Raw genomic sequence first — 22194 nt, forward strand, 5'->3', positions numbered from 1 at the left:
TTGGAAAACTTCCACAGAGTTCATTATTTACTTTAAATTTTTCAACAAATGACATTGTGGAATTTGTTTGATATTTTTTGTACATTTGAGATTACATTTCAATGCTTTCAGAACCTGGTAAAAGCCAGATTGTTTTCACTCTTCTTGGAAAACATCAATTCCAGTCGAAAGTTATCTTATGGCCGTGAATGTACGAATCGATTTGAATACACACCATTATCAAATAACAAACAATAAATATGTTGATTCAAACACAACAACAAAAAATGAGTTCCAAAGAAATCCTAACTTAAAAGTTTAAAAAGATTTTATGTGCACGTGAAACCCAAGTACTCACCAGAACGCTCCGCTCTCCTCTCAGCCATCATCCTCTCTCTCTCTCCTTCCTTTCTCTTTTTTCAGGATAACAAAAGCAGGGGGAACTTCACAGGTTTTTCTCGTATGAGGTCTCATGACTTCATTTATGACATTTTTCATAATCCTGCAAACACATTAGTATCATTACTATTTAAAAACAGTATTTTAGGAGTTCATGTAAGTCTCACATTGACATACATCAATTAAAGCGTATATTGCACTAGTATAAAATTGTTCTGTGGTGTATAAAGATGTGCCAGTGCAGATTTTTTAAAAAGCTGTCACTTATTCGAGCCTAGCAGTGAGAAGCAGGCCTGCAATTGTGATGCGTACATTTATTGTACTGAGACTTAATGCTTAAACGTTTAGAACCTGTAATTCTTTCCAAGCCTCAAATGCAATCCCTAAAGTTCACGACACTCAACATCAAAGCCAATAACCTGCTGCGATGGCACACAGTCTGTTTGGGATTTTATGTCGGAAACAAGTTCTTACTGTCAGTGCTAAATCTCTCGCCCTGCAACATGCAGAGCAGTCGAGACCGAAAATAACAGTGAGGAAGAGAAACAAATAGACGAGGACCAAACCCAGAGCAGACTGGGTAAACCGCTTTCATCCCCCTTCCTCTTCACGGCCAGCAAGAGTCAACACACTGCACACACAGCAGCAATCCAACAAAGCTTCATGAAAGTTATTCCTAAACCCGATGCACTCCAAAGAAACCTTTTCATGGCGCTTCTTTCAGGAATCATTGACCCAAAATACCTCATTTTTACCTCATGTACAAGTCGGAGGGCCTCCAAAACGGGACTTGTAAAATAAAGTCGCCGCAGAATACAAACAACAAACATTAGATATTCCATTTTATATGACTTATTTCCTATGTGAATAAACATACATACCTTATTTGTGTCACCTCAGAAGAAGGAGGTGAATTTCTTGCCAAAGCCAGAGATAGCTGCAGAAAAAGTAAGCAAAAAAAAAAAAAAGGTTCGATAAATGTGTTAAAACAGACTTTTCAAACGTAACCTCCCTCCCCCAAAAACCACGGAGCAACGTCAAGGCTTTTGAATTTAAACGGTCACCAATGCCACTTCAGGAGCTGTTGCTGAAGCTCTGTCAAATCACTGTCGGTGAAGTCTGAAGATAAGCAGCTGTAGGTGTTCAACGTCACTCTTTGGCTTGTCTGATGCTTTAGCATCAGCTTGTTTTGGCATAACTGACCTCTTGGTGCCACTCATAGACTCATGCAGAGCATCATACTGTCATCCTCCTGACGGGGAAATGGTCAATAAATAAATAATAAAAGAATGTAACATCGTAGAAAAATGTACTGTTCTGTGTCCAGAAGCAGCAGCAGGCCTTCCCTTCATCTCATTAACAACATTAGACATTTGAAAGGAGATAATGTTTTATAAAATGTGGTTTATTTCTTTATATTTTCGCCCACATTGTGACAGCAGCTTTTTTTTTCTGACAGACTGAGTTTTCTTGTCACAGTGATGAAGCTGTTGCAAAATTGAGCTCTTTACTGTAGAGATGTGGCTTAAAAAAAATCAACTAATGCTTAGAAACTTTTCCTCACTGTTGAATCATTTTAGTAAGGAAAATAATAATCAGGCAAAGAAATTTGAAAGCCTCTGAGGCGGCTCTGTTCACCCAGTTGACTTTGTATATCTTAGAAGACTCTCATTTGGGTAATAATAACAACTCAATAAGTGCCCAAGCTCGTCCTGTCTGCGTTGCGGTTTCAGTAGCCTGCCGTACCTTCTCCCAGCTTGCCGGCCTGCTCAGCAGCGCCTCCAGGAAGAATCTTGGAAAACATTCCTTCTCCCTCCATGCCAGGCTGACCTGCTGCCGCACTGCCGATGCCGCCGGGTCTCGGAGCTGCCTTGGAGCCTAAACAGTAGAAGGAGAGAGGAGAAAGGGCAGAGAAATAAATGTAGTCCAGGTAGGAAGAAGTAAATGCGTAAGTAAAAAGTGGAGGGTGTACTATATTTTGCTGCATGTGAAACAAATCTTCATCAGAAAGAAAATGAAACGAATGAGATGTTAATGAGTTTGAAGTCATTTTCTTAGGGACTATCCTGCTTATCTTTGAGCCAATACAGTTGAGCTTTTTTATATAAATATAGATTTGACATACATTGTGTTTTGAAGTTATGTTGCACTTTTTGGGCGACTCCTTTTGGCCACATAACATACTTAAAAATGGAACCTCATTACTCTGCGAGGTGTTAAATTCAAACGAATAAGTGGCAAATAAAACTCAGACTTTTTACTGTATGAAATGGAAGTTTTAGTCTATTATAGGCGGCGTTGTGAGATTGATGTATGAAAGGCAATCGGCTCAATTATTTAGTATAACTTTGCAGTTATATAAAAATATCTTAAAACCTTCATGAATCATTATTTCAGTAGCTAATTATGTAATAACCTAACACTATCGGGCTTTCATATTGAGGGATAATCCTCAGATTTACCTCAGATTAGGCAGAACATCAAATAATAATAACATAATTAAGGCATAGTGGACAGCAAGTGAGTGGTGAGAGTGATGGGATTTTACGTGTATGTGTGTTGGGACTGAGCATCACCTATTCCTGTAAGCGGGGGCTGGCCTGCCTTCGAGGCCATGACAGGTGCCGCTTTCGCCCCAATTGCCGTTACAGGAGGTGTGTCGATCTTTGTCTGCACAGAGAAAAAAAAAAAAGACAAATGCTGCTGCGTTTAGGCTAATTTAGCAGTAAATCTGTGGTTGTAGAGGGCTGTGGGAGAGAAAAACATGTTATGTAATCTGAATGTGGGTGACAAACTGGAATCATGAGGATCCAGTATTCATCTGTTCACTCAAACAAAAGCCGAATAAGACAGTGTTCAGATTTTGATACAGCGAGACAGCCAAAAATAGTATAAAAAAATACACATATTAGGAAACAGTGACGGCAGAATAAGACACTCAGTTGTTAAGCAGTGACAGTTTACTGAGACCTGAATGAGAAAACAGGGAGTTTCGCACCTGGAAACTGTCATTTCTGCTAAATAAGGTCTGATCTCCAGCACTGAAAGGTTTATTTGGGTATCAACTATACTGAATATACAATGATAAACACAATTCTAAATGGGACTTCTCACTTCTTGAAGGATATAAAATGATATATGATTCAATTACAATAGTATAACAATAACCAGAAGGAAGGCGTTTTAACTTCCATCTTTTATTAGAGAAAGGCTCCAAAGCAAAAATGTTTAGGACAAAAAAAACCTATCTATCATCTACTTCTCTGTTAATGATCCTTACCATGCTAGCAACACAGCTACTGCTAGTTAGCAGCAGCTAGTCCCGTTAGCATTAGTGGCTTATTTAAATTTTAGTTAGGCTGGTTGTTTCTTTTCAACCAAATTCCACTCAATTCTCATCTCCCTTCAGTGCTGTGTGTGAGATTTCACCCATTGAGCTCAATTTCTCCAGCTGAATTTCAACCAGGTCAATCAGCGAACAGAAGGAGGAGTTGTGAACAGTGACGTCGATTTTCTGCGCTGTTTTAGAATTGCCTGTAGCTTGGCAATGGCAGCGAGGGAAGTGAATGGAGCCATGTGTCGGACATGTTTCCAAATGTTGAGTAAATAAAGTTAGCGCAAGGGGAATGTTTATTATATTTTCAATGGTGGCAAAGATGTAATTTGACTCGGCACTTCTCTCTTTGCAGTGCGGTATGGTTGTTTACAGTGCACATCATTTCTGGTAAGTTTCATGGCATAGCTTCTCTCACTATCAAGCTGGCACATTACACACGTCACGACAAAGTATTGAGTAAAATCAGATCCATTCCTTTAAAATGTCAGAGTCTTGCAAGCAATAATGTCTTCATAGATGAGGTTCTAGACCCCTTATACAAAGCTGCAGAATAAGGGGCTAGACTTTAGTAATGACTACAAAATAAAAATTGTCCAAAATATAAATTATGCCTCATCAAACTATTGTGCTAATTAATAGTGCATTTCATTGGAACTTGGACGTTAATACTGTTCACAAGAAACCTTTTCATCAAATCTGATGTGAAATTTCAGCATGACTGCTTTCTATCAAAAATATCACCAAATGAGAAATATGCATGTCAGTTTAGTAGTTTGTAAATATTAGCCCACAGTTTTCAGGCATTATTTGCACCCCACATTGGCATCTAATGTAATTAATAAAGCATGAGAGAGAAAAAGTGCCAAGAAGATGCAAGTAAATGGGAACTGGGTAATTTTGGATGGCATCCTGTGAATATAGACAGTATTCATATGTACACTTACTAAAACCAAAATCATCAGCCTGTTCGGAGTGTTATTTAAAGTGTAATCATCTGAAAAATAGCTTCAAATGGATTGATGGAGTAAATGCAGGAATAGATTTTTGCAGGGAGAAATCTTAAGTGCCAATTTCTTAGGGCGTCTAGCAGACAGTGAATCAGCTGCATTGGGTTATCAGCTTTCACAGTGTTAATCACGGTGTTAGATAAGGTCTGCCAGCAGAGGCACATAAGAATTTCAGTAAACTATCTGAAATGGGACAGGGTGGTTGTCAGGAAACTCGTCTCAAAAGCAGCGCAGGGAGAAATAGGGGGACAACAAAACAGGAGAGATGATCGTAAAAGCAGACTACAGGAGTAGGAGTGAAGCTTTAAGCAACATAGCTTGCTGTGTCAGTTTCCAAGAAGGAGATCTGATGAAGAAAATTCCTCTCGTTACCTCAGTAAAAAACACAATACAAACTTGTCAAAACCAAATATCAGAAGTTAGAAACCAAAAACAGAAAAATCTACTTCTTTTCATTCAGTGATTGTATTTATAAGTTTTACAAGATTGCACTGACACCAACAAACTTCAATGTCGAAGCTATGACTGAGTGAAGAAGTTAGTACTTTTTACTATCAGTGATGTGTTTAAAATGAAAATATGGCAAGAGCGTAGCTGTAACAATGTTAAAGAGAAACTGTTTATTGCATGTCGAGACTTTCAGTTAAGAACAGGAAGGCTGAAAAGAGTAAAATAAGTTTGCTTTATATTTTTAACCTCAATCGGTCATGCAGGATTTTGAAATACTGGAAGCTTACTGGAAACCTCAGGAAAGTGTCCAGACTCTAGGATATATACGTAAGGAGTCAGGACATTGTGCTTTAATAATGCTAAGACGCTAAAACCAGCTTAACATATCCACTCCATAATCATTTTGTCCTGACAGCACAATCCTGAGTTAAATTCAGTTCTGTTCTTGTATTTTCAGGAAACTGAAATTGGAACTGTTCCCATCAGGTCAAACAAACACTGGTGACAGGAAATCAGACACAAAATGGCGTGCAGATGTGAGCTGGTTGTGACTCCTCCGGCTTTGTTCCCATTACTCACCATGGTGGGCGGTGTGGTTCCTGCTGCACCAGTTGGTCGAGCCTGCCCCATCGGCCCGCCTGCTGGTCCCATTTGCCCTGGTTTGGCCTGGGCCTGACCCATGCCCATGCCCATGCCCATGCCCATCCCCATGCCCATGCCTTGACCTTGGGCTGGTGGCTGCTGCTGAAGGCCTGTGGTCGATGTTGTGCCAGGCTGTCCTGGTCTGGCTGCAGCTGTCTGGGCCTGCTGTTGGAGCTGAGTCCTCTGTCCTTGGGTCCCATCCGTCTGTGAACCGGGACCGCCTAGTCGCCCGGATCCTGGAGGCCCACCAGCAGAGCCCTGAACTCGCCCAGTACTGGTGCCGGACCTGGATGAGCCTATTTGAAGGTAAATTTATTTATTTATTTTTTAAACCAAACCAATTCAAAAACCGATTCATCTTATTACAAAAGAGGACATAAAGTCAGAAATAAATAATAATGAAAAAACGGTATGGGATCATCTATCCCTCTTTGAAATAAAGTCCATATAAAAGTGTAGGGTTTCTTGTCATAATAATATTTTATTGACATTTCCTTTTTCTTGAAATGAAGCAGCAGGCGTGAGACAACAATGAACAAGTGTTGTATGCAAAGATCAAACTGGTGATTTAATTTCTACGCTGTTATGAACACGTCCGCAATGATGCCTTCAGGGAAAACGTATCCTTTGAAAAGTTACACTCGATATTGTTAATTAAAAATTGTTGATCCCTGAGGGGATTGTTGACTATAAAAAAGCATCAAAATTAATCTCAACAGCAAAGGCTATTAAATATTATTACCTCAGACAGGATTTTTAAAAGGGGATCCTATCAATGTTTAGAGATTGAATCAGAATTTATTAATGAAGTTGCAAATTTTCTCCCTTTCACCTAAATCTTGTTGATCTATCCAGGATGGTCAACAAAAAATATTATTAAATATTCTTATTACCAATGTAATCTGTTTCCTTTGCTTATCAAGCCAAAATCTTGGCAAAGTATTATCTTTGGTAGACAGTAAACCATCTGGAAAAAACTTAACTTCAAATTTCATATTTTTTTTCAAACTACTTTTGTATTCTTTAAAAATATGTTTAAATATTTACATATGGATGCAGGCACTGTCTGAATTTCAGTTATCAAATAGTGACTTTTGTGCGCTCCATTTTATTTATTTACAGGTGCACCCTGTTTACCTGGTGGTTGGCCCTGCATGTCTACTTGGCCCTGGGACTTGCTGCGTGATGATCTGTGGGGATCTCCCTGCCTGGAAGATCTTTGGCCGTGATGATGTCCAGCTGGATCCCGTGAGTAGTCGGAAGAGTGATACCCTCCAGACCTGGACTCACCACGCCTTCCTGAAGATGAAGAACGTCCTGAGGGGTCATGGCGCATAGACGGGTCTTTGGGATGCCCCTTAGATGACCTCGAGGATCTCGGCTCATCTGAGTGACGGGAGGAAGAGTGCCGGCTAGAGGTGCCATGGTGCCTGTGGTCACGTGATGATGAATGCCGCCCGCCATGGCTGTACTCATCTTGCGGCCACAGGTCCTCCTCAGGAGGTTCATCATAATCATGATAGGTGTGCTTGACACCATGCCGACTTCTTCCAGAGTGGCTGCTGCCGTAGTGTCGAGAACTGGAGCGTGGTTTCTCAAACCAGTCAGTTTCTTCCTGGCCCAGATGGTAGGCTTTGGAAACCGAGAGCAGATCACAATCAATCTCCATGTCGTTTGGAGAGAGCGGCATGCAGGCTGTAAGAAGGAAGAGGGCAGAAGGAAGACCAACCGCATGCAAAAAAAAAAAAAAGATAGGTAGGGGAAGACACAGAAAGAAAGGCAAAAAGTAAAATTTTACACTCATGCACAGATTTACTCCACAAGTACAAGACAAGTTAAACAGGACATATTAAACACTGCAAAACTGTCTAATACAGCAGATCTTTTTGTTACATATCCTTACTCACTGACTGCTCGAGGAAACTTGCTAACCAGTTAAAACTTTTCTCCTCAAACAGTCAGCATTGTTCTGTTTTTTTTTAATGGAAGACTTTTAAATAAAGCTTCCTTTGACAAATGGAATATGGAAAACTTTGTCTAGACAAAATTTTGCAGTGTTGACATAAACTTCTTATATCAAAACACATCAACAGTGCAACAGAGCCAATAACATGTTGAAGAAAAAACTATTGATGTCGTGCAAAGACCTCTTAAGTCAGTCAGTGTTGTGAAGACAAAGACGACCACGCTGAAGAACCATGCGACTGTCGAACAAAGAAACGGCTGGACGGACAGGCGGAAGGACGGACAGGCAGGCAGACAGACAGACAGCAGTCCACGACTTATAGAGCTCCAAGTAACTCTCAGGACGAAGAAAACACTGACATGCAACGACTATCTCTGTCCTTTGTTTTTTGTTATTTTGCTAAGCTAGCTTCTGGGTGGGTGGGGGACGTTTAGATAAACGGTGGGAGCAGTAGTGGGTAGTGAGACTGTGGGAATTTGGCTCCCACAATTACCTTCACTGTCTGACACAGCACAATGATAATCATCAATAATGTATGTATCATCCGATTTGTAGACATGTGTCCGGGGAAGGTCCCGTATATGGTCTTGAACATCTGGCAGCGAGTGACTGGAACCATAATTGCCATAATAGTAATAATATCTACTGCTGCGGCTGTCATATGGGTCACGACCTAAGCTCGAAGATCTCCCAGAACCCATGAATTTCCCCAAAGGGCTGAGTGGGCTCTCCTCCTCAGAGTATTGCCGAGTTGGATGGCGTCCTCTGTAGCCAGAACGGTAGGAGCGGTCGTCTCTCTCATAGGATCTGCTTCGATAGCTATGGTAATCTCTGGCTGAGATCTTGTCCATGCCGTAGCCATGGGAACGGGAACGGCCAGTTGAGGTGTAGTAAATCCGATCGTCCTCATCCACCATCATACCGTAGCATCGACTTCCATGAGTTGTGCCACTGGTGCCATCAAAGGCACTCCTCTTGAAGCCATAATCCTCGATCAGCTGGCGCCCTCGAATGTGAGGTGAGGGGTAAGCCTCACCTGTAGAATAGGACATCAAATCTGCCTCGACATCTCGAGCCTCCTCTATTGGGGAAAACTTTGAAATTTTCTGCTCCATAGTCCCCAGCTTCCTGTGCTTGCTGCGCTTGGAGGACATGACAGCGGGGGCCAGAAGGCTTCTGGAGGACGCCAAAGGTTTCTGCACCCCGGAGCGGATGCTGGCAAGTTTGTAGTCGTAGTCATAGAAATAGGGGGATCCCCCACCCATGCTAGTGCTCACGCTGCTGCTGCTGCCCCCTAGAGGTCCGTGCCTGTAGCTGCTCTTACCCCTGCCGTGGTGGTCGTACAGCTCATCCTGCATCGCTGCTTCCTCCTCAGGTGCCCTGCCGTAGGGGGAGCTGCCAGTTCCCCCACGCGCCGTGCTGCCAGATGTGCTGCCATGGCCATGGATGTCGCCAGGGTAACGCCCACTACTGCCATGATGCATCATGTCCCCTGCTGTCGTGCCCAGCCCGTCCTTTGCCGTCAGCTCGCTCACATCATCGATCATCATGTAGTTCCTTGGAATGTTTTGCTCTAAACCAGGAGCCCCATACATTCCTTCTGCTGAGCCGTAGGTGGAAGGACTGTCTACAGGGTGTCCATAGGCATTGGAAACTGTTGAAGTGTACTGTCCATAAGAACTGGCTGTGGTGGTGGTGTAGCCATATGTATTAGCAGTAGTTGTTGTGTACTGGCCATATGAACTAGCTGGGGTTGATGTATATGGACCATAAGTGCTTGGAGGCTCAGTGGAGTAACCACCATAACTGCTGGAAACAGGTGCAGATCCATACGGCCCATAGGAGCTTGCCATTGTTGTTGTTCCCGTGTACGGACCATAGGCTGGGGCTGCACTGGAAAAGGTAGCATCTTGGGCTGTGGTCATGACCACAACTGTTGGGTTGCTGATAGTCTCATAGTTTGTTGGCATCTTATGTTCAAGTTCAGCAAGTGATGTCTGTCTGGGTCTTCCAGGGTGAACTGTAAGAATATCAGCTTGAGGCTGCCCAGGATATGGAGTCGTCTGGGTGGGGTAGGGGGACACAGCGCTGGGATAAGGTGAGCTGTGGGTGGGGTATGGTGGCTGACCAGGTGGTGCAGGTCCAAAACCTGTAGGCCCTGCTGGAGGCTGAGGTTGAGGTGCAGATGGTAACCCCGTATCAGTTTGGGGATAAGGGGGCTGAGCTTGTGGATAGGTGTGGGAAGGATAGGATGTTTGAGGTTGAAAGGTAGGTCCAGGAGGAGGGGGATGACTCTGAAGGGTCATGGGCTGTGGCAGGGCCTGTGACTGTGACACTGTTGGGTAAGGAGGCTGGTTGAATGTGGATGACTGGTATGGCACACTTGATTGCTGAGATGGTGCTGGTGGTTGACTCTGGGGATATTGACAAGAGAGGAAGGATGAGGTTGGTGGGTACTGGGCTGCTGTGTTGAGGTCACTGGTAAATTGGCTAAGTGGAGCAGTGCTTGGTCTGGCTGTTAGTAGCCCATTTGTCTCATGTGATGCAGCAGCAGCTGCTAAACGCAAGTTATTCAACTCACTGTCAGACATATAGTCTCTGGTGTCCCCCATACATCTTAGGTAGGCAATGTCCCTTCTTTCCCTCTCCTTCACCAAAGTCTCTTTCCTCTGGTGAATTCCCAGTTCCAGGTATCTCAGCTTAGCGTCAATTTCTTTCTCTTCCTCCTCCAGTTCAGCTTGTTGCTTTCTAAGCTTGGTAGACTCTTGCTCCACGGCCTTCAGCTCGTGGGTGAGATCTTTGAGGAGGCTAGCTTTAGCAGCCAGGCCAGACCTTGAGCTGGGCTTGAGGCTGGGCACAGAGGACAAGTAGATCTGTTGTTGGGCAGGTGTCATCATGGTCAAGTGAGCTGATGTAGCAGTCTCGTCTGGAGGAGGGCTGGGCAGGGTTCGCTTAACCTTCCGAAGCAAAGAGCTTTGCTGTAAGGCTGCCAGCTGAAGAGAGAGAAAGAAAGGGCAGAGGGGGAAGGAAGGGTGGGAAAATGTGTGGAGGCCAAAAACAAAACAAAACATGGAGAGCATTTGAGGGGGAAATAATGGGGTGCACAAGGAACAGTTGATGGGATATGACATTGAGAAGGTTAATTGGAAAATGGACAATAAATGGAAAATTACAGATAATAGATTTGCCCAATTAAGTGAGAATATTGGATGGACAAGAATGAGAATGAGGAAAATACAGGAAAAAGGACGCAGATGAACAAGGTGATAATGCAGACAAGAAAGTAAACAAAAACAAAGAGGGATGGTTTTTGGAAAACAACAAATGAGAAGGGATGCAGGGAACAAATAAAGAGAGGAACCCCCCCCCAAAAAAGTAAAAATAAAGTGTGCACCAAAACAAAAGTGATCCAAGAATGTTTTCAACCAGTGTAGACAGCGGTGGAAGAATGACAAAAAAAAAGTGAATAAAGAAATGTGCACAAAAAAGAATTAATATCCAACAAAGTGGGACCAAAAGAAAGGAGAAAAATTCAAATGGAGAAAAAGATCAAGGAAGAGAGGAAACAAAGAAAGGATGCAACAAGACACCAAGGTCGACAAAGGAGACACATAAAGACAAACAGACAAAGACAACAGGAAACAAGAGTGAAGTTTGTTAGAAGACGTACAGAAACAAGTATATTAGTGTCAGGTCTGATACAGTTTTGTTGAATACACTAGAGTTTTAATAATTTCTGAGACAACATACAGTACATTCAATTTGAAAGAAAATAATCTTATAAAAATGAATTTCAAGAGCACTGAATCACCCCAGCGGTAAAGCCCCCATCTCTAATTATCTTATTCTTACATATATTATGTTTCATAACTATTATGATCTACAGGATGATATAACATTTTACAACAATAATTTTTAGATAAGATTGGTAAGGTCTTTGATTTTTGCACTTCTCGATAATGTAACTTATTAGCTGTTACGCCAATACGTGATCCCACAATTGTTTTGGGTGCACCCTGTTTTGAAGATGAGGATTATCTTCCCTTTCAGATAAATTCCACATATTCTATCAAACAACCAGGTTAGCTGGTGTTTTAAGTGTACAAATAGATAACCATCTGTCAACATAAAAATAAAACTTCCTTGGTTCCTATTATTCTTATGATTTTTGAGATTAAGGCTAAAAATACACCCAGCTGACTATGGAGTTGGGAGGAAGAAAAGGCACATAAAAGTAGTTGAATTTTCATTTTTCATATTAAAATTTAGACCAAAAATGGGTACATTCTAGCAAATACAACAAAATGTAATGGATTCAATCGTTTACTGTTCACTTTTACACTGTTTCTGTTACAGTGTAAAACTGTGTGATAATGACATATGAATAATAAAGCGTCAGGGCATCATTAACAATTAATGATTAATTTTGAAACATCAGAATGTATTTGTAGGGAATGCCTGGATAAAGCACATAAAAAATTATATAGTGGTGGAATTCCCTTTACAAGTTACTATGGTAGATACATTTGAGAGAAACCCAAGAGATTAGAGAAAACATACTGAGAAGATTGTGACAAATTGAAATTTTGACTAAAAAATTAATACTTTAAGCACATACTCAGCTTAAGAAACATACTTTCAATTGAAACAAGACTCATGTGGTGATAACACTCACATACGTTATTTTATGGAATCACCAAGGAAGGGGTATGTTAAAACCCTAGCCTTTTATCCAGTTCCAGTTGTTTCCAAACATTTCAGCTTCTTACCTAAAAAATAAGTGGAAGACACCTAGAACCTGGACAATTTTCTCAGTACACAAGAATTTCTAATAAGTCAGTTCAACAGGAGTAAAATGATACCACGGATGGCATAAATATATCTTACTTTTGTTTTGGTTGTTTTGTTTCATTCTACTGAGGACCCAAAGGGAGGCCCTGAGAACTAAAACTGAAACTTTGGGAACTGGCGTGACATCATATAACAAACAAACAGAAATAAATAAGATTAAGAAGTTTCATCAATAAGTACATCTTGAGGACTTGCTAACTACCTCTTTTACACAGCTGTAATTCCCCTATTGTAATAGCTTTCAAAATCAGTACATGATAAGGTCAGTTCTTTGAATACTGTAAAGGAGTACTTGAAAAGTACAGCAAAGACCTTGTTGTTCCTAAACAATCTGAAGGATTAAAAAAAAAAAAATTCTTAGAATAGAGTAAATACAGCTCCGACAACTGCTTTCATCACTGTTATCAGCTTTTTGGACCATCGGCCCAGCTTCAGTGACTTTACCTGGCTCTGGAGTGCTTGTTGTTGATACAGGGACAGCCTGGCCTTGGTGTGCTCATCTGTGGTTGGGCTGAGGGACTTGGGGTCTGACATGGACCTATGGGTGCTCTTGATGGGTCGGGGCACAGACGGGTGTCGCTGGGGGGATTCAGGCTGTATAAGACTTCTGCTGAGGTGTGACGTGGGCCTTGTTCAGTCTCTCGCTTGACAGGGAGGTCTCCAGCAGGCGGTGTGGGGACACTGGCGACACAGGAGAGTAGAGGACCTGTGGAGATTTTGGTGTTGTTTGTTGCTGCCGGATGAGGCTGGAGATGGACTCATTGTGAAGGTGGTTGTGAGGCTGATAGTTAATATCTAATGGGTCAGGACGACGTCGCTCAAATTTTGCTGCATTTGCTGCAACATGTTGCTGCTGGCGCTGTTGGGTGTGAAGGTCAGCCGAACTGGATGGCCCTGTTCCGGTAACGGTAGAGGAAGAATATGGACTGACTGTAGTTGGCACGGTTAGCTGTGGAGCTACAACACCCTGCGACTGCCCTTCTGAGTCAGTCTGGCAGGCGAGAGATTGTCCTTTTTGTGTTCGCTCTGGTCCAGAAATGTAGTGTACAATCTCTACTTTATTAGGGTCTGGTAATGTCACATGGATTGCCGGGGAGACTCTTCCTAGGTGCTCAGCTTCTGTCTGACAGGACACCTCCCTGATGGTCTGGACAGCGATGCTGGAGGAAACTATCTTGGATGTGTCAGCTTTGGTGTCTGTAGTTGAGGTGGTTGTCGAGGCAGTGCTGGTGCCAGCTGCCGTGGACTCAGCGTGGCGGGAAAACCGGGAGCGTCTACGGCGAACTGGATGCTCAGCCTTATCCTCAGTCGTCATCTGTCTGGACGGAGCAGTCAACGCTCCGACCACGCCGCCTGGTGCGATGACGCATCATGTACCTGTTGGTGCAGGGAAAAGGCACAACAGGGCATGAAGAAAACAATCTGTAGATACTGAGGCCTGTGTAGGTATTTATGTTAGATACAACAATTATAAAATTAGGGGATTTTGCTTGTAAAATAAAATATATTTTATTTGCTGGTGCATAGTGAGGATTGGGATGTGGGAAGCACTTACTGTGCTATCCACAGACAGTCATTCTTATGCCATACCACCTACATACTCATAGCCAAGGAGGGTATCCCATTTTTCACTTCAAAATAAAGAAAAATATATTGTTACCTCTCTTCTCCATCTTCGTCATCAGTCTGTACACAACTATCCACAATTCTGCGAGGGGAGCCATAGAAAATCACACCATCTCCATCAGAGGTGTCTCGGGTCAGCCTGCTCATGGAGCTATGTTTCCTCATACCAGCTCTGGCTTCCAGTTGTTCATCCTGATTCCTCAAACAAATCTCTGAGGAAGAGTTAGGGAGAGAGCGCGAGCTCATCTGAGAGTCTATGTAAGGATGCAGTGGCTGTCCGGTCATATCCAGCTGTTGACAAGAGTATATTGATTAGAACTACCAACAATCACCCGTGACTGTAAAGTTTTTGAAAACGAACCTGTTGAATAGTGATCATTGCAACTTCTTTCTTCACAAAATGTAAACAAAAATGGAGTCACATCAGATTTTAGCAGTTGTAGGATTTCTCAGTTGACTTTGGCAAAAGACCACTAGCCATTTCTCCTGCTAGTGCTACAGTCATGCATTTGTTTTGCTTGTATTTAACCAGAAGGCAATACACTATGTGGCCATACACTGCCCTCTTGCATTCATAAATGCACTTAAACTGCACCAGTTTACTTAAACTGAACCAAAGCCTATGTCTGTAGGTGGGCAAGAGTTTGCCTTTTTTGGTCCACATTAGAGTTTCATTGCGTATTCAAACTTTCCCAAATTAACCAGACTTTCTAGGCAATCAAACTAGTGTTTGATTAGTGCGGACTAATCAGGGCTGGTGTGAATGCACCTTGAAGATTAAAAACCATCTATCAAAGCTGTGCAAATTCCTCACCTGCATGGTCTGAGCAGCAGTTTTCAGCCTCTTCTGCTCTTGTAGTTGTTGTTGGAGCTGGTGCTGCAACGACTGTATCTGGTCGAGTTGGGATTTCTGCTGGGCCAACTGCTCTCGTTGGAGAACGAGTTGTTTCTCTCGCTCTTGCTGCTGCTGTTGTAATACCTACAAGCACATACAGACAAAACATGGACATGTTTGATGAACAGTAACAGAGGAGACCAAAAAGTGATGCAACAAAAAAAATAAAGATGGTGAGGTGGTAATAATGAGAATAGATAGACAAACAAAAGAGAGATACAAAAGGCCATGATTTAGTTGTAATTAAGATCACCGGTTTTCAAAAATGCAAAGCAAGATTCTTGAAAGTAAATGTGACATGAAGCTCTTATGCTGATGGATTAGCTTAAGAATGGTTCCACGTTAGTCAGAGAACTGAAGCGCAACTGAAACAAAGTGCAGCATGTACTGGCAATCCTTACCAGTTTTGTAACAATGCTCATATTAAATATTTGAAGCATTTTCTTTGCAGCTCAAATGATTGGTGCAGGAGAAGGGGTTAGGTTTTTGTTCCTATTGTATGTTATGAAATGCATATTAATCAAACATTCATTTTATAGTTCATTCTCATTAGGGGGTCTTCACCTGTTTTACAGAGTTAACTTGAAAGAGTTTCAACTGCTTGTTCTAACAAAAAGAAGAAAATGCTTATGTTAGCTCTTTGTCTTTTGTAAAACATGTTTAAAATTTTATTAGATGAAATGAGGAATTAATTTAAATATGCTCTTAAATGTTAACTTACTTAACTCAGAACAAATTAAAAATGTGACAGGAGTTCAGGCTCATTAGTATCTGATATACATATACATACCTGATATACATATACAGTACATACAACGGACATGCACACACATAGGCGGAATCCCATTTCCACAGTGCAACTCACTATTGTTTTACTGATAGTGAGCCAATAGGAACAGAGATCTTCTTAAACAATTTCACATTTTGAGAAACATGCTTCAAAACATAGAGGTCTAAGTTGAGCTTGCAAATACATTCAAAAATATAGAGTACAAATAGAGTATTTTAATCATTAAAGTTATTTTATATACTGGTCCAGGAAAACAATTTAATCTTTCAACAGCCAATGCAGAAAAAACTCTGCAATCTCTATTTAGATCAATTCCACTGTTATAACTGTTGTTCTTCCTAAGGTGTAAAAACACCGCATCATATGAATCGTATGTACCAAGGGATCAGCAGGCGTAGACACCGGGGTAACACTAGGTAACGGGATTCCAATAACGCAGAACAGGCATGCAAACCATACAATTGTCACCTAGTAATTCAGGCTAGATCATTTTTGACTCAAAATAAATCAAGAATTATTACACAAGGAATAGTTTTTTTTCCTTATATCAGTGTCTAATAATCAACTTGAATGACTACTTAATATCCCTTTGAATAAAACAAAAAACAAACAAACAAAAATCTTTGGAAAGATAATTAAAAATGTCAACTTAAAAACATGCTGCCTTTAAGTGATACACAAAATTGCTGGTTAATCAATTACTGGTGTAAAATAGCAGAATCTTTACTTATGAAAACCACTTGAAAAATAATAAGACATTCAACTCAGGAAAATAACAAAAAACAAAACAGACATAAACACCACTACATAACTCTTAATTACAAATCCTGATTTTCCCTATACCTGTTCCTTGATGTTCTGCAGCTCTTGTAACTCCCTCTGCACCAGAATTTGCTCCTTCTCCCTGTGAAACTTCAGCTCCATTCTTTCGTGTTCAAGCTCTTCTTGCAGTCGCAGCTGACGAAGTTTCTCTAACTCTACACGCTCCCTCTCCATCTGTAGGAGCTGCTCCTGCTGTCGGTGAAGCCTCTCTGCCTCAGTTTCACCCTCTTTATGTATTGCACCTGGTGGAGGGAAAGGAGGAAGACCACATGGAATAGGCAAGCCAGTAGTGGGGACCGATGGGCCTGCAGCAGGTTGAGTGTAGCCTTGGGTTATTGCTGGACTCGAGGGAGGGTATACGTGAGCTGCAGGAGGAGGCTGTGGCTGCTGAGCCGTTGTCACTTGTTTCTGTTGTTGGGTGTTCAGATGTGTCTGGGAAAGGTTTATTGGTTGCTGCTGTGGTTTGGTCAAAGTGATAAGCTCTCCTTGTGCTGAAGTGACCTCTGCTGATGTCACTTTGGCACCTTTACCAAGGTAAACAGGTTCCTCCTGGGCTGTTGAGCTTGTGGTTGTCAAAGACATGGGCACAAGGGCTGCTCCTAGTGCTGAAGTTGAGGCAGCAACAGTGGTAGAAGCAGTGGCTGAAGTTGTCTGAAGCAGACCTGGTGCTGGATAACGAAGTGGTACTTGTCCAGTTAAGGGCATTCTTGGGCTTATTGGTAATCTGGTGAGACTGGCCAGGGGCACTGGTGTCATGTTGGGAGAAGCATATGGCCTATAAACCCCTCTCAGAAGAGGTCGAAGTACAGATGCAGGTTGGGTGGTGATGGGAAGTGTTGAAGCTATTGGGGTCTGAATGGTGGAATAAATCATTCCGTCAGATGACCTAATAGCAGCAGGGTACATGGCCCTCAGACTAGCCTGCCTGGCATTGATAAGATTCGTCAGAGCTTGATTTTGAGACATAGGCTTTCCATCTAATCCAAAGATCAGACTTTGCCTCATGCCAATACCTGCTGCAAGTCTGGAGGCACCTGGTCCAGTACCTCTGCCTAAGCTGCCATACTGCAGCAAGTCTGGGTTGCTTCCATATCGGTCCATAGAATTAAGTGCGGCACACATTCGACTTATCTCCCTTGCAGTTGTAGCACTGTACTGAGCCAAGTTAGCTTCTTGGAAGCTTGCAATATCACGAGCAGAATAACCATAATCTGAACTGATGTTAGACAAGGAATTGTATCGTCTTATCGGCAACGTTTGTGCTGAAATGTCTCCTCCATGACGTAAATCTGTGTAGGAACCATACTGCATGCCCATATATCCTCCATAGCTCTGTTTCATAGCGGTTAAGTCCATGACAAGTTCACCAGGTTGTTGGAGGTGTGGCTCATATTTAGAGTGGTATGACTGTAAGCCGGCATCAGCAAGGTTCGTATCAGACATTGAAGGCTGAAGCCTACCAGGAAAAGGTAATGTGTAAGCCTTACGTTCATCCATTGGGTACTCATGGTACCTTCCAGGCTGTCTTTCTTGATCTGACTCATCTGTGATAGGTGGGGCAGATGGTGGTCTTATGCCCTCTTTCTCAGAGACACCAACACAACTTCCACCAAATGGCAGTCTGTAAACTACATCACAACAAGCTGGTTGGTCAGGTTTTATTTGGCCTCCTGTCAAATCCACTGCATCCTGTCCTTCTTCTACCTTCACAAGTTGAGTCAATGCCCTTACTGGCTCGGGCCCTCCATCCATTTGTACAACCATACTATGTGGTGATTTACCTCCCTGCATCAAACCAGGTGGGCTGGGCTTCCCTTTCAGCTCAACAGGACCAGTGCTATAAAGCTCAGGATTAATGACTGGTGAAACAGCACTGACCACTGTAGATGCAGTACTAGTCTGGCTGACTAATACATTTTTTTTAGCCAAAGGTGAGACCTGGCCTGTAAGGTTATACTTGGCTAGAACAGATGCCTGTAGTTGGTGGTGTTGCAACTGATGGTGCTGTTGTAGCTGTTGTTCAAGGAGCTCTTGTTGTTTCTGTAGCTTCTCTTGTTGTTTTTGCAATTCTCTTTGTTGTATGCTGAGATCTTCCAATTTTGCATCAATTTTTGGAATGGAAGGGTCAGTTGGAGGAGAAATTGGTGATTTGTTCTGAGAAAGACACACCTGCTGAGCCCATGCCCTGACCTAGATCTATTCGGTTTTGATGGGGATCACCATAAACCACTGGTTGTTTTAGCTGGGTCATAAACATAGAAGCAGCCACAGTGACACTCACTGTGGTAGGTGTGGTGGTCTCTTGTGTGTTCAAATTCATAATCAGTGGTTGTATGATTGTTGAATGCCTGGAACCTTCTGGTTCACCATGGTATTTCCTGCTTTCTGTAGCTAAAGAAGTAAGGTCCATTCCCTGATCGGTCATAATAATGGGAGCTGAGTGGGTTGCAGTTCTTAGATCTACAACACTACCACATTGGATCATATGTCCCTGCTCAACCCTTGAGGTGCCCGGGACTGTAGATATTCGGCAGAGGGAGATATTATCCATGGACACAGACCCTCTGGTGTACAAGCTAGCAGTAGTGACCATGCTTGTCCCTACATTCACCTTCTCCACTCTTTGTGCTCTATAAAAGCTGTGTGTAGGTGACTGTTGATAAGGTGGTGTGTCTGGGGGGCTGCCACATGGAGAGTAAGCTATCAAATGTTGACTGACGGCTAAATCGAGTGGGTGAGGATAACGGAGAAGTTGCAGTGTTCACTGTCATTGGCCTAGTTGGACCTGGAGGTGGGGAGTATGGAGCCTCCTGGGAAGACTGTTGTCGATATAGCCTTGGGGAAATTGATCGATGTGCTGTTTGGGTTCCCTGAGCCATCACAGGTGATGTTGGCCCAGAACCAGCTGGCTCCATTCGCAGTGCTGAGCTGAAGGTCTGTGTGGAGAACTCAGCGGTAGACCTTCTGGAAGGAGAGCGAATAGGACTCTGTGGTGGTGGTGGTGATGGAGAGAGAGGAGGACTCGTGCTCCTGTAATAGGTAGTATACTTAGGAGAGCGTGGTTCAATAATCCTCTCAGCAGATGATGTCGAGCTGTCTCGCACTTGAACACCTCTTGTCTCCCCAATCCTTCTGGTGATTACTTCTCTTTGACTATAGGCCTGGGTAATCTCTGCAATCTTGCTACATACACTTGAGACTGTAGCTGAGGATGTGGCAAGACTCCCTGTGTGTCTGCGTGAGGTATCAGATTGGGTTGATGTCATTGTGTGGCTTGATCCTGTTTGGGAAATTGTTACTGCGTCTCTGGCATAAACCCCATAAGCTGCAATGGTGGTAGCAGCTACTGCTGGAGTTATGCCATTCTTTCCTGCTTGGCTTTTAATTCTGTCTTTGTGCCCATCCTTTGCAGTGAAGTGCTGGCTTACTCTCACGTCTGGTATTCGACCTCCACTCTCAGCAAAGGAGACAGGAGCTGAGACCTGGGTAGGACTTGTTCCAGGAGTTAACAGAGCATTACTTTGCTCTAGTAGTTTAGCAAAGGCTGAGCCTGTGTCCAGCAGCTGCTTATCTGCAAAAGAACTCTCAATTTCAATCTCGACTTGCTCATTTGTGGCCTGTTGCATCTTAGTGATGTTCTGAGATGTTTGTCGGATTTCCTCGTAAATGTCATTTTCTATTTCTGCTGCTTCATTGTCATATCCCGTTTGATCTTGTTCATAGTCATAGTCGTCGTCATAGTTTTGTCCATTAATGTCCTCCTCATAGTACTGTCCATGTCGTTGTTGTTGCTGCTGTAGCTTTTCTTGTTTTTGCAGCATTTCTGCTTTTCTCATCATTTCCTCGTAAACTTCCTCAGCGCTCTTCAGAGGTTTGGAGGTCGATGATGGTGCAGTGGTTGTTGTAGTTGAGGAAGATTTCTCTATAGGTGAATAGAGAGACATGAAAGTAGGCAGATTGTATTCGCTGCCTGACTTGTAGATTTTGGACTCATAACCCTCAGCCTCAGAGTCCAGACTTTGGGGGGAATATTCAGAAGCAGAGGAGCGATGAAGCTCTTCCATCTCTGCTGCTTGTCTTAGTTCCTCTGTAGGGGAAGCATCTTCAATTGGTGATAAATTACTAGGTGGTGTTTTGGATCTTTCTCTGCGTCTTTGGGCCCTCAGCTCCTCCTTATCCCTTTTGGTTTTTCTCGCTGTGCTTCTTATTCTCTGCTGTTCTACCTCTCTCATCTTCTCCTGCTCTCTCAGAAGTTCCTCTTCCTCTCTGAGTTCATCCTCTTCTGAGGAGTCTTCAATGGTCGGAAGCAAGGGGCCATGAGACCGGTGGCGTGCTTTTCTCTGCTGCTTGGCCTCCTCCAGTCTTTGCCTCCTGCTTGGGCTACTGTCACTGTCTTCCTCCATTGATGAGATGGATGTTGGAGACTGTCCTGAACCATATGAAGATGAAGTTGGAGGCAAAGTTGAAGAATAGTCCCCCCTAGAACGCTCCTCTGGAGATCCGGTTAAGCTCTCCATCTCCAGCTCTGGCTCCCGATCCAGGTTTAGATCATTTTCATTGCTCAACTCCATATCTCGGCTGTAGCTGTTGGTGTTGTTGAGTTCAATGGTCTTAAAACGCCTCAGCCCCCCTTGGGACGCCATCACATCTTCCTCCCCCTCCTCCACAGAACCCTTATACACATCGGCAGAGGTCTTGGTTTCTTCCTCAAAACTACTCGAATGGTGCTGAAGCCGTCTCTTTTCTTTCCCTGAGTCAGAAATGATGTGCTTATGGTGGCTTTTCTTCAGTTTCTGGTAGCCATAACCTTCATCTTCCTCATCTTCGTCTTCCTCCATTTCCTCTTCCTCCTCCTCCTCATTGTCCTCATCAGCACTCATCTCCATTATTTGTCTCCTCATGAACTCCTCATCAGTCATCTCTGTTGGATCAACCTCTTTTTCCTTTTCCTTCTTCTTCTTTTCTTTTCTCTCTTCCTTTCCTTCTTTCCGTTTACTCTCCCAGTCTCCGCCATCTTCCTCTTCCTCCAGTATATCCTCTAATTCCTCATCAGAATCATATGCATCTGGAGGAATTGAAAGGGAACGTGGTCGATGCTTTCCTCTCTCATCCAAGTCTCTGTCCCTGTGCTTTCTTCCCCTTCTGTCTGGCTTTTCCTCAGAGAGGCTTTTCTCCAGCAGTGGCCTCATCGAGCTCTCTAGCTTGGTGATTTCAGAGGGGCTAGGAGGTGAGCCCCGCCCACTGATTCCCCTCTCACTCAGCTTCATTTCCTCCTCTTGGATTAGACCTGTAATTTCACTGTGTGAGCTGGAGATCCCATCAGAGGAGTAGCCAGTGTCACTAAGACTCTGAGGGCTGCGTGACAAGTCATGGGTGCTGTTGTTTTTTGTGTCCTACAGAGAACAGAAACAAAGAAAGATCACATTAGAC

General features: G+C 43.0%; 1 protein-coding gene across 1 annotated transcript in view; it reads right to left on the reverse strand.

The window, feature by feature from the left end:
- Positions 1-1254: 1254 nt before the first annotated feature.
- bsna (bassoon presynaptic cytomatrix protein a) overlaps positions 1255-22194 on the reverse strand; it is a 97609-nt gene continuing 76669 nt past the window's right edge. Inside the window, 14 exon segments of the mRNA XM_032570760.1 lie at positions 1255-1315; positions 2125-2256; positions 2955-3048; positions 5752-6110; positions 6952-7446; positions 8274-10773; positions 13076-13222; positions 13224-13937; positions 13939-14008; positions 14292-14548; positions 15072-15236; positions 16786-18933; positions 18935-19462; positions 19464-22157. Coding sequence (XP_032426651.1) covers positions 1275-1315; positions 2125-2256; positions 2955-3048; positions 5752-6110; positions 6952-7446; positions 8274-10773; positions 13076-13222; positions 13224-13937; positions 13939-14008; positions 14292-14548; positions 15072-15236; positions 16786-18933; positions 18935-19462; positions 19464-22157 — 10344 coding nt within the window. The 3' untranslated portion in view covers positions 1255-1274.

This window comes from Xiphophorus hellerii, chromosome 1 (assembly GCF_003331165.1).
Source record: "Xiphophorus hellerii strain 12219 chromosome 1, Xiphophorus_hellerii-4.1, whole genome shotgun sequence".
NCBI classification, from domain to species: domain Eukaryota; kingdom Metazoa; phylum Chordata; class Actinopteri; order Cyprinodontiformes; family Poeciliidae; genus Xiphophorus; species Xiphophorus hellerii.